The following is a 13,156-nucleotide window of genomic DNA, read 5'->3' as shown; positions in this document are numbered from 1 at the left end:
GTTATTGTATTACTTTGAATTGATTTTCATTTTTTTACTTTAGTTTATTTGGTAAAAAAATTTGGAACTTCGTAACTATTGAACTGCACTGTTGGTTAAGGTCTTGTAAGGTCTACACTTGTTGTATTCAGTGCATGTCACAAATAAAGTTTGAATTGATTTGAGTATCACCCAAAATCTCTATTCCTAAAAAAAAATTCAAAATCTGTGGGTTACAGTGTCTACCGTCATAAACATGAGAATACGATAATTTACTTCACAGCAAACCTCTCTAAGAATTAACATGGCTAAATCTGGTTTTGTTATTCACAGAATAATGCGAAGTGTAAAAGCTTTTTGACTTCCACTCGGGCTGTGTACACTACTAGCCTGGAGGAGAACTCTGACACAACGTCCCCACTGTCACCACACCACTAGTCTGGAGGAGAACTCTGACACAACGTCCCCACTGTCACCACACCACTAGCCTGGAGGAGAACTCTGACACAACGTCCCACTGTCACTACTAGTCTGGAGGAGAACTCTGACACAACGTCCCACTGTCACTACTAGCCTGGAGGAGAACTCTGACACAACGTCCCACTGTCACTACTAGCCTGGAGGAGAACTCTGACACAACGTCCCCACTGTCACCACACCACTAGCCTGGAGGAGAACTCTGACACAACGTCCCACTGTCACCACTAGTCTGGAGGAGAACTCTGACACAACGTCCCACTGTCACCACTAGCCTGGAGGAGAACTCTGACACAACGTCCCACTGTCACCACTAGCCTGGAGGAGAACTCTGACACAACGTCCCACTGTCACCACTAGCCTGGAGGAGAACTCTGACACAACGTCCCACTGTCACTACTAGCCTGGAGGAGAACTCTGACACAACGTCCCACTGTCACCACTAGTCTGGAGGAGAACTCTGACACAACGTCCCACTGTCACCACTAGTCTGGAGGAGAACTCTGACACAACGTCCCACTGTCACTACTAGCCTGGAGGAGAACTCTGACACAACGTCCCACTGTCACTACTAGCCTGGAGGAGTCCCACTTTCCCTGGAAGACCTGTTAGAGGCTGTGCTGCTTGTCTGCAGTCTGTGTGTGTGTGTGTGTGTGTGTGTGTGTGTGTGTGTGTGTGTGTGTGTGTGTGTGTGTGTGTGTGTGTGTGTGTGTGTGTGTGTGTGTGTGTGTGCGTGCGTGTGTGTGTGTGTGTGTGTGTGTGTGTGTCCTACCCGCTGACGCAGGTAGCTGTGCCCTGCAATATCTCTGAGAGTTGACTGGCTTTGGCTAACTGGCAGCCATTACTGTCTGCAGGCAAGAAGTTCTGTTGTTGTTGTTGTTTTTAGTGTGGTAAAATAGCCTTTTGATCATTAAAGGGATCATTAAAGAATCATTAAAGAATCAAGAATCATTAAAAGAATCATGAATCATTAAAGGGATCATTAAAGAATCATTAAAGAATCAAGAATCATTAAAGAATCATTAAAAGAATCATGAATCATTAAAGGGTAGGACGCCGTAATAAAAAACATATTCTGAAGGTTGTCTGTTTTTGTATCTTCGTTGTCTCTTCAAGATTTAATAACAATATTAATAATAATAATAATTTGTTGTATATACTAGGAGTCTAATTAATTGTGTAACCTGTAGTGAGCATGTAAGGATGTCTTTGTAGTGACCATGTAAGGATGTCTTTGTAAGAGCCAAGTGTGTATTCCTGTCAATGTAAAATTCTCCATTAATTAAAACTTCTTATGGCTGGGGGGCAGTATTGAGTAGCTTGGATGAATAAGGTGCCCAGAGTAAACTGCCTGCTACTCAGGCCCAGAAGCTAAGGTATGCATATTATTTGGATAGAAAAACTCTGAAGTTTCTAAAACTGTTTGAATGATGTCTGTGAGTATAACAGAACTCATATGGCAGGCAAACACCTGAGACAAAATCCAACCAGGAAGTGGGAAATCTGAGGTTTGTAGTTTTTCACAGCATTGCCTATCGAATATACAGTGTCTATGGGGTCATATTGCACTTCCTAAGGCTTCCACTAGATGTCAACAGTCTTTATAACCTTGTTTCAGGCTTCTACTATGAAGGAGGAGGGAATGAGAGCTCTTTCAACCAGGTGTCTTGCATGAGCTGATCACGTGCTCTCCCGTGAGAGCGACCTGCGTTCCATTGCATTTTTGAAGACGAAGGAATTCTCCAGTTGGAACATTATTGAAGATTTACGCTAAAATCATCCTAAAGATTGATTCTATACATCGTTTGACATGTTAATTCTGACTTTAATGGAACTTTTTGACTTTTCATCTGGACCTAGTGATCGGATTTGTGAACTAAATGCGCGAACAACAAGGAGGTATTTGTACATAAATGATGGACTTTATCGAACAAAACAAACATTTATGGTGCAACTGGGATTCCTGAGAGTGCATTCCGATGAAGATCAACAAAGGTAAGTGAATATTTATAATGCTATGTCTGACTCTTGTTGACTCCACAACATAGCAAATATCTGTATGGCTTGTTTTTGTGTCTGAGCGCTGCACTCAGATTATTGATTATTAAACCTGAAACAACGGTTGCATTAAAGAGAGGTGGATCTATAATTCCATGATTAACACTTGTATCGTTTATCTTTTATTTATTATGTTTATTATGATTATTTCTGTAAATTGATGTGGCTCTGTGCAAAATCACTGGATGTTTTGGAACAACTGAACATAACGCGCCAACGTAAACTGAGATGTTTTGATATAAATATGAACTCTATCAAACAAAACATACATGTGTTGTATAACATGAAGTCCTATGAGTGTCATCTGATGAAGATCATCAAAGGTTAGTGATTAATTTTAATCTCTATTTCTGCATTTTGTGACTCTTCTCTTTGGCTGGAAAAATGGCTGTGTTTTTCTGTGTCTAGGCACTCACCTAACAATCGTTTGGTGTGCTTTAGTCGTAAAGCCTTTTTTAAATTGAACACTGTGGTGGGATTAACTTCTTCGATATTGGATAATATTTGGATAAAAAAACGTTCCCGTTTTAAACAAGATATTTTGTCACGAAAAGATGCTCGACTATGCATATAATTGACAGCTTTGGAAAGAAAACACTCTGACGTTTCCAAATCTGCAATTATCTGTGAGTGCCACAGAACTGATGCTACAGGCGAAACCAATATGAAATTTCAAACACTTAACTTATATGGCTGTGAATGCGCAAGGAATGGGCCTACACTTTCTGTCGTTTCCCCAAGGTGTCTGCAGAATGGTGACGTATTTGTAGGCATATCATTGGAAGATTGACCATAAGAGACTACATTTACCAGGTGCTCCAGTTGGTGTCCTCCGTTGCAATTATTGCGCAATCTCCAGCTGCGTGTATTTTTCCATTTGGTTCAGAGGAGAGACCAAACTGCCACGAATGACTTATCATCAAATAGATATGTGAAAAACACCTTGAGGATTGATTCTAAACAACGTTTGCCATGTTTCTGTCGGTATTATGGAGTTAATTTGGAAAAAAGTTTGCCGTTGTAATGACTGAATTTTCAGGGTTTTTTCTTAGCCAAATGTGATGAACAAAACGGAGAGATTTCTCCTACACAAATAATCTTTTTGGAAAAACTGAACTTTTGCTATCTAACTGAGAGTTTCCTCATTGAAAACATCAGAAGTTCTTCAAAGGTAAATCATTTTATTTGAATGCTTTTCTTGTTTTTGTGAAAATGTTGCTTGCTGAATGCTAGGCTTAATGCTATGCTAGCTATCAATACTCTTACACAAATGCTTGTGTAGCTATGGTTAAAAAGCATATTTTGAAAATCCGAGATAACAGTGTTGTTAACAAAAGGCTAAGCTTGTGCGCCAATATATTTATTTCATTTAATTTGCGATTTTCATGAATAGTTAACGTTGCGTTATGGTAATGAGCTTAAGGCTATAATTACGCTCCCGGATACGGGATTGCTCGACGCAACAGGTTAACAACAAGTTCATCTTTAAAATGATGTAAAATACTTCTATATTTGAGGAATTTTAATTATAAGATTTCTGTTGTTTGAATTTGGTGCACCTCACTTTCACTGGCTGTTGTCATATCGATCCCGGTAGCGGGATCTAAACCATAATACGTTTTAACCAGGGCATGATAGCATTCACATCCATTCTGTGTATCCTACCAAACTTTCCCAGCATGTATCTACATGGGAGGATGTACATCAGGGTGTATCCCTCCAAATCTAAACCCAGTTTAGTATGATACTCATCCAGACTCAACTGACCCCTGTTCCTCCATCATCTCCTGGAGCTCCATGCATTTCAGCTCCACCCTCCTCTTTCTGTCATGGTCTAGGATCTCCCTGTGGGCCTTCTTCACTAGGACAGGCTCCGGACTAGGCTCCTCCTCTGGAACCTCCTCTTCTTCTGGATTGAGCCCCACAGCCGGGGCGGGTACCGACACTGACCCGCCCTCCCCGGCTCCTGTCCCTGCCACGGCCGTAGGAAGCACACCGTTAACAATGTCCTGGGGGGAAGGCACCCTTGCCCCATCGTACATGGTGACGACGTTCTACAGAGAGAGAGAGAGAGAGAGAGAGGGAGAGAGAGAGGGGGGGGGGGGGGGTAGTGGTACCAGTTGAATTGTTTACCTGGGATGTACAATCAGGTCCATAATGATTGGCACCCTTGATAAAGATGAGCAAAAAAGACTGTATAAAATAGTGCTTTCAGGATATATTCACACCCCATGACTTTTCCATGTTTTTTCGTGTTACTACGTGAATTTAAAATTGATGAAATTATGATGTTTTGACACTGGCACAAAGTACCCCATAATGTCCAAATGGAATTATGTTTTACCCATTTTTATTTTTTTAAACAAATATATTACATTTGTAAAGCTGAAATATCTTGAGTCAATAAGCATTCAACCCCTTTTGTTATGGCAAACTTAAATACGTTCAGGAGTAAAACTGTTGAACAAGTCACATCATAACGTTGCATCGACTCACTCTGTGTACAATAATAGTTTTTAACATGATTTTTGAATGACTACCTCTGTACCTCACACATTCAAATGATCTATGAGGTCAATGAGTCGAGCAGTGAATTTAAAACACAGATTCAACCACAACGACCAAAAAGAAGGGCACCTATTGGTAGATGGGTAAGAATAAAGAAGCAAACATTGAATATCTCTTTGACTATTGGTGAATTCATCAGTTACACTTTGGATGGTGTATCAATATACCCAGCCAATACAAACATACAGGCCTCCTTATTAACTCAGTTGCCAGAGAGAAAGGAAACTGCTCAGGGATTTCACTATGAGGCCTTTACAACAGCTCCAGAGTGTACTCCACAATATTAACCTAATTGACATAGTGAAAAGAAGGAAGACTGTACTAGAGCTGTGGCGGTCATCAACTTTCGTCAGACGGTGATTTTCAAACAAATATCTCAAGGTAATTGACCGATAATTAACATAAACACATTTAGCATCTTCTGGCTTCCACACTGATGCAGATCTGTGAAACATCTACATTTTAAAAAGTCTAATAAATCCATGTAATATAGCTTACACCTTCAAAATAAATCCATTATTTATTTTAGACAGGACTAAAGAAGCATGATATGAAGAAATTCTGGTGTATTTCAGAAGAACAGAATAACATACTCTGAGTTGTCCTTATGTTAGGTCCTGATCTGGCTATGCCAAATGGCTGTGGGCTACACTAGTTCATTTAGTTGTCCTTATGTTAGGTCCTGATCTGGCTATGCCAAATGGCTGTGGGCTACACTAGTTCATTTAGTTGTCCTTATGTTAGGTCCTGATCTGGCTATGCCAAATGCCTGTGGGCTACACTAGTTCATTTAGTTGTCCTTATGTTAGGTCCTGATCTGGCTATACCAAATGTCTGTTGGCAAAACTAGTACTCTTCTTCTTATTTGTGTTCTGTAGTAGTGGTTTCTTTGCAGAAATTAGACCATGAAGGCCTGATTCACGCAGTCTCCTCTAAAAATTTGATGTTGAGATGTGTCTGTTACTTGAACTCTGAGGTCCAGTTAACTCTAATGAATTGATCCTCTGCAGCAGAGTAATTAACTCAGCGTCTTCCTTTCCTGTGGTTGTCCTCATGAGAGCCAAATTCATCATGGCGCTTGATGGTTTTTGTGACTGCACTTGAAGAAACTTAAAAAGTTCTTGAAATGTTCTGTATTGACTGACCTTCATGTCACGTGACGGAGAACCATGTGAATGAGAAGTGCTTCATGTCACGTGACGGAGAGCCATGTGAATGAGAAGTGCTTCATGTCACGTGACGGAGAGCCATGTGAATGAGAAGTGCTTCATGTCACGTGACGGAGAGCCATGTGAATGAGAAGTGCTTCATGTCACGTGACGGAGAGCCATGTGAATGAGAAGTGCTTCATGTCACGTGACGGAGAGCCATGTGAATGAGAAGTGCTTCATGTCACGTGACGGAGAGCCATGTGAATGAGAAGTGCTTCATGTCACGTGACGGAGAGCCATGTGAATGAGAAGTGCTTCATGTCACGTGACGGAGAGCCATGTGAATGAGAAGTGCTTCATGTTAGTCAATCTGGACTGATTGTCATTTCTCTTTGCTTATTTTAGCTGTTCTTGCCAAATAGGCCAATCTTCTGTATACCAACCCTACCTAGTCACAACACAACTGATTGGCGGAAACGCAATTAGAAAGAAAGAAAATGTAACAAGGCACACCTGTTAATTTAAATGCATTCCAGGTGACTACCTCATGAAGCTGGTTGACAGAATGCCAAAATTGTGCAGAGCTGTCATCAGGGCAAAGGGTGGCTACTTTGAAGAATCTCAAATATATATTTGGATTTGTTTAACAATTTTTTGGGTTATTACATGATTCCATATGTGTTGTTTCACAGCTTTTATTCTACAATGTAGAAAAAAGTAAAACATAAAAATAAAAACTTGAATGAATAGGTGTGTCCAAACTTTTGCCTGGTACTGTATGTACTCCTATATGTTTAATTTAGAGTTATTAACGTAACTTTAGTTGTTCTACAAACGTTGGGCTATATGTATAGATTGTTAATGCATTGTAAGGCTGTGTGATGCGACTCTAATGATGATTTGAAAAAAGTCGCTTGAAAGGCATGAGCTCTGCTTTGTTTCTTGAGCAGGCTGCACACTCTTCATCAGTCTCGCATTCACAATTTGACAAGCACTTAATAATGCTTCAAATTTTACGGCGGCATTCTCTTTGTGTGTCTGTAACGCACCCTAAAAAAATCATTGCCTTTTGCGGCCAGTGGCCGTATTGCCCTTGGCCCGGAGTGCTACGTTGTGGCCTTGGCCCGGAGTGCTATGTTGTGGCCTTGGCCCGGAGTGCTACGTTGTTCCCTTGGCCCGGAGTGCTACGTTGTCCCCTTGGCCCGGAGTGCTACGTTGTCCCCTTGGCCCGGAGTGCTACGTTGTCCCCTTGGCCCGGAGTGCTACGTTGTCCCCTTGGCCCGGAGTGAGTGCTTGGCCCGGAGTGCTACGTTGTCCCCTTGGCCCGGAGTGCTACGTTGTCCCCTTGGCCCGGAGTGCTACGTTGTCCCCTTGGCCCGGAGTGCTACGTTGTCCCCTTGGCCCGGAGTGCTACGTTGTGCCTTTCTTCCTGAGTGATGCGCGGTTCCAAAGCACTTCTCATTCACATGGCTCTCCGTCACGTAATCGGGTCTTTCTCACAGGCTACAAGTGAAGACAGAAACATCGGGGACGCAACTGCGCACATCCTTATCTAATTCCGAGGTGCATATTGAAGATATTTGAAGAACTGTCCACATTTACTTTTCATCAGCCAACAAGATGAGTAGGCCTAACGAACAGCAAAATCACTAGCCTATGACAATCTACTATCCCTCATAGTACAAAATTAACTTATTCTATTCTGTGCGAGAAATACAAATCCTAAACATAGTCTGGGACAGTTGTGGGAAGCGATATATCTCAAATTAAACTTTTTACTCAATGTGGCTGACGCAATAGATCAGAACGTTTAGCTGAAATGTTGCTAAACGATTAGGCTATTTCTTCACACTATAAGCGGGGCAATGTGCACAGGGCAGTAGGCTTTAAAAGCACAAATGTTTCATTAGCATACATTTGTTTTGATTTAGAATGGACACCATTATCATTAATCTGTCTAGAAACAGGGGAAATATATGTCATTTATGCACTTAAATAGCGAATTGAGAACCGCTTTTCCCCTGGTTCTTCTCCAGGTAGGCTGGCATTAATTTCCATTACATTTGCATTGACTTCAGAGTGATTAGAGGGACAATAGAGTGCTGAGTACCAGGCAGTTAGCAAGTTTGGTAGACTACTAATGACCAAGGGTGTGTGTGTGTGTGTGTGTGTGTGTGTGTGTGTGTGTGTGTGTGTGTGTGTGTGTGTGTGTGTGTGTGTGTGTGTGTGTGTGTGTGTGTGTGTGTGTGTGTGTGTGTGTGTGTGTGTGTGTGTGTGCGTTCAGAGCCAGGCTGAATGGATGAGCCAGAGCCAGAGCCAACCAGGGTCTGAGGAGGATCAGAGCAGACGCCAGTCACCACACAGAGCAGCCTCGGCTATTAAGCTCTCCCTCAGTTAGCTCTGGAGGAGTGATAGCATGCTAACCAGAGTAGCTGAGTCCTTCAATGAGTCTCTGACTGGCAGCCATTACTGTCTGGAGGAGTGATAGCATGCTAACGAGTGTAGCAAACGTCACGTGGAATTTGATAGTCTTCATGACGGTCACCATAACACCACTAGCCTGTACAGAATAAAACATATTCCAAAACGTTCATCCTGTTTGGAACAAGGCACTAAAGTAATACTTCAAAATATGTGGCCAAGCAATTCACTTTTTGTCCTGAATACAAAGTGTTATGTTTGGGCAAATCCAGTACAACACATTACTGAGTACCATCCTCAATATTTTCAAGCATGGTGGAGGCTGCATCATGTTATGGGTATGCTTGTAATCGTTAAGGACCGAGTTTTTTTTCAGGATTAGAACCGGTGCTATGGTCAGATGACGTGAAAATGGAGCTCTTTGGCCACGCCCACCAGTGGTGGATTTGGGGTTTAAAAAAACAGAATCAGATGCAGAAAGTACCTAATACCTACGGTAAAATATAGTGGTGGATCTTTACTGTTATGGGGATATTTTTGATTCGTCCTGAGGTCCTTAAGATCAACGGAGACATGAACATTACCAAGTTCCTTGGACATTTTTGACAAGAACCTGGTTTCCTCTAGCAGGAGGCTGACACTTGGCCTCAAGTGGATCTTCCAGCAACACAATAACTAATCAAAACCCCATGCAAATAAATGTTCAATTGACCACAAAATCAACATTTTGCAATGTCAGTCTCCGGACTTGAACCCCATTGTAAACTTGTGGTTTGAATTGATGAAAAAGGAAGTGCATAAGTCTATAAGAGCAGATGATGGATATCAAGGATCTGGAAAGATTCCGTATGTAGGAATGGTCTAAGATCCATTACATTACATTACATTTACATTTAAGTCATTTAGCAGACGCTCTTATCCAGAGCGACTTACAAATTGGTGCATTCACCTTATGACATCCAGTGGGACAGTCACTTAACAATAGTGCATCTAAAACTTAGGGGGGGTGGGGTGAGAGGGATTACTTAACCTATCCTAGGTATTCCTTAAAGAGGTGGGGTTTCAGGTGTCTCCGGAAGGTGGTGATTGACTCCGCTGTCCTGGCGTCGTGAGGGAGTTTGTTCCACCATTGGGGGGCCAGGGCAGCGAACAGTTTTGACTGGGCTGAGCGGGAGCTGTACTTCCTCAGTGGTAGGGAGGCGAGCAGGCCAGAGGTGGATGAACGCAGTGCCCTTGTAGGAATGGTCTAAGATCCATTACTTCCTCAGTGGTAGGGAGGCGAGCAGGCCAGAGGTGGATGAACGCAGTGCCCTTGTAGGAATGGTCTAAGATCCATTACTTCCTCAGTGGTAGGGAGGCGAGCAGGCCAGAGGTGGATGAACGCAGTGCCCTTGTAGGAATGGTCTAAGATCCATTACTTCCTCAGTGGTAGGGAGGCGAGCAGGCCAGAGGTGGATGAACGCAGTGCCCTTGTAGGAATGGTCTAAGATCCATTACTTCCTCAGTGGTAGGGAGGCGAGCAGGCCAGAGGTGGATGAACGCAGTGCCCATTACATTACATTTACATTTACATTCCTCAGTGGTAGGGAGGCGAGCAGGCCAGAGGTGGATGAACGCAGTGCCCATTACATTACATTTACATTTACATTCCTCAGTGGTAGGGAGGCGAGCAGGCCAGAGGTGGATGAACGCAGTGCCCTTGTAGGAATGGTCTAAGATCCATTACTTCCTCAGTGGTAGGGAGGCGAGCAGGCCAGAGGTGGATAATATAATAATAATAATATAATAATATATGCCATTTAGCAGACGCTTTTATCCAAAGCGACTTACAGTCATGTGTGCATACATTCTATGTATGGGTGGTCCCGGGGATCGAACCCACTACCCTGGCGTTACAAGCGCCATGCTCTACCAACTGAGCTACACAGGACCATTACATTACATTTACATTTACATTCCTCAGTGGTAGGGAGGCGAGCAGGCCAGAGGTGGATGAACGCAGTGCCCTTGTAGGAATGGTCTAAGATCCATTACTTCCTCAGTGGTAGGGAGGCGAGCAGGCCAGATCCCTCCCAATGTGTTCTACAAACTCATAACGCATTTTACAAGAAAGGCTCAGTGTCGTTATCCTCGCAAGGGGAGGGTGGTATTCCAAAAAAAATAATAATAAATTCACCTTTATTTAACCAGGTAGGCCAGTTGAGAACAGGTTCTCATTTGCAACTGCGACCTGGCCAAGATAAAGCATAGCAGTGTGAAGGAGATAAAATAGGGAGATGGGGAGATAAAATACCAAGGGGAGTATTCAATACAGGGGTGCCAATCATTTTGGGGTGGATTTTGAAACAAAATATATTTCTCTGAGAAATTGTAATAGTTTAAAATAATATAATTTCCCCTTTTTTTTAGCATACATTATACAGAACCTTCAGAAAGTATTCACACCCCTTGACTTTCTCCACATTCTGTTGTGTTACAAAAGTGGGATTAAAATGGATTTAATTGTCCCTTTTTTTAATCAACGATCTACACAAAATATTCTGTAATATCAAAGTGGAAGAAAATTTTTAACATTTGTAAATCATTTATGAAATTCAAACATTAATATATCTTGATTGGATAAGTATTCATTCAACCTTGAGTCAATACATGTTAGAATCACCTTTGGCAGAGATTACAGCTGTGAGACTTTCTGGGTAAGTCTCTAAGAGCGATTACAGCTGTGAGTCTTTCTGGGTAAGTCTCTAAGAGCGATTACAGCTGTGAGACTTTCTGGGTAAGTCTCTAAGAGCGATTACAGCTGTGAGTCTTTCTGGGTAAGTCTCTAAGAGCGATTACAGCTGTGAGTCTTTCTGGGTAAGTCTCTAAGAGCGATTACAGCTGTGAGTCTTTCTGGGTAAGCCTCTAAGAGCGATTACAGCTGTGAGTCTTTCTGGGTAAGTCTCTAAGAGCGATTACAGCTGTGAGTCTTTCTGGGTAAGTCTCTAAGAGCGATTACAGCTGTGAGTCTTTCTGGGTAAGTCATTAAGAGCGATTACAGCTGTGAGTCTTTCTGGGTAAGTCTCTAAGAGCGATTACAGCTGTGAGTCTTTCTGGGTAAGTCTCTAAGAGCGATTACAGCTGTGAGTCTTTCTGGGTAAGTCTCTAAGAGCGATTACAGCTGTGAGTCTTTCTGGGTAAGTCTCTAAGAGCGATTACAGCTGTGAGTCTTTCTGGGTAAGTCTCTAAGAGCGATTACATCTGTGAGTCTTTTCTGGGTAAGTCTCTAAGAGCGATTACAGCTGTGAGTCTTTCTGGGTAAGTCTCTAAGAGCGATTACAGCTGTGAGTCTTTCTGGGTAAGTCTCTAAGAGCGATTACAGCTGTGAGTCTTTCTGGGTAAGTCTCTAAGAGCGATTACAGCTGTGAGTCTTTCTGGGTAAGTCATTAAGAGCGATTACAGCTGTGAGTCTTTCTGGGTAAGTCTCTAAGAGCGATTACAGCTGTGAGTCTTTCTGGGTAAGTCTCTAAGAGCGATTACAGCTGTGAGTCTTTCTGGGTAAGTCTCTAAGAGCGATTACATCTGTGAGTCTTTTCTGGGTAAGTCTCTAAGAGCGATTACAGCTGTGAGTCTTTCTGGGTAAGTCTCTAAGAGTGATTACAGCTGTGAGTCTTTCTGGGTAAGTCTCTAAGAGCGATTACAGCTGTGAGTCTTTCTGGGTAAGTCTCTAAGAGCGATTACAGCTGTGAGTCTTTCTGGGTAAGTCATTAAGAGCGATTACAGCTGTGAGTCTTTCTGGGTAAGTCTCTAAGAGCTTTCACACCGGGAATGTGCAACATTTACCCATTATTTCTTTCAAGATTCTTCAAGTTCTGTCAAATTTGGTTGCTGATCATTGCTAGACAACCATTTTCAGGTTTTGCCATAGATTTGCAAGCTGATTTAAATCAAAACGGTAACCAGGCCACTCAGGAACATTCAGTGTTTTCTTGGTAACCAACTCCAGGGTAGATTTGGCCTTGTGTTTTAGGTTATTGTCCTGCTGAAAGCTGAATTTGTCTTCCAGTGTCTGGTGGAAAGCAGACTGAACCAGGTTTTCCCTCTAGGATTTTGTCTGTTGTTGTTTGCTGGAGGGAACCTCTGCTGCTGAGGAGCGCTGGCCAATGGCACTGATCAAACTCCAGGCGGTGCTATGCTCTGTACGTTTATATTTCACACAAATTCATTTCCATTTCTAACTCTGGTAGATTAGCTACTGTAGGTATGCTAGGATGTGGTGGATGATTAAGGGGAGGTCGGAGGTCACTACCTGTTATAAGAGTAATAGATTCTGGTATAACATGCTCCTGAGGGTAGAGAGGGTCATGTTTATCCTCAGAACTCTCGGGTCCACTAGATGGGGAACAATAGGTGAGGACAGGGTGAGGACAGGCTGAGGACAGACTGAGGACAGACTGAGGACAGGCTGAGGACAGGGTAAAGAACAGACTGAGGACAGGCTGAGGACAGGGTGAGGACAGACT

The 13,156-nt window shown here is 42.6% G+C and overlaps 1 protein-coding gene across 4 annotated transcripts in view; it reads right to left on the bottom strand.

Moving 5' to 3' along the window:
• srrm3 (serine/arginine repetitive matrix 3) overlaps positions 1–13,156 on the bottom strand; it is a 175,854-nt gene that overhangs the window by 104,574 nt on the left and 58,124 nt on the right. For all 4 annotated transcript variants that reach the window (XR_006835072.1, XM_046329855.1, XM_046329856.1 and 1 more), the window contains exon 2: positions 4,282–4,568. Coding sequence is in view for 3 of the 4 variants with exons in the window: in XM_046329855.1 (XP_046185811.1) it covers positions 4,282–4,556 (275 nt within the window). In the remaining variant the exon portion in view is untranslated. The remainder of the gene's footprint in view (positions 1–4,281; positions 4,569–13,156) is intronic.

This window comes from Oncorhynchus gorbuscha, linkage group LG02, assembly GCF_021184085.1.
Source record: "Oncorhynchus gorbuscha isolate QuinsamMale2020 ecotype Even-year linkage group LG02, OgorEven_v1.0, whole genome shotgun sequence".
NCBI classification, from domain to species: domain Eukaryota; kingdom Metazoa; phylum Chordata; class Actinopteri; order Salmoniformes; family Salmonidae; genus Oncorhynchus; species Oncorhynchus gorbuscha.
Note: the sequence above shows the minus strand (reverse complement) of the source record. Positions and strands in the feature narration are given on the sequence as shown.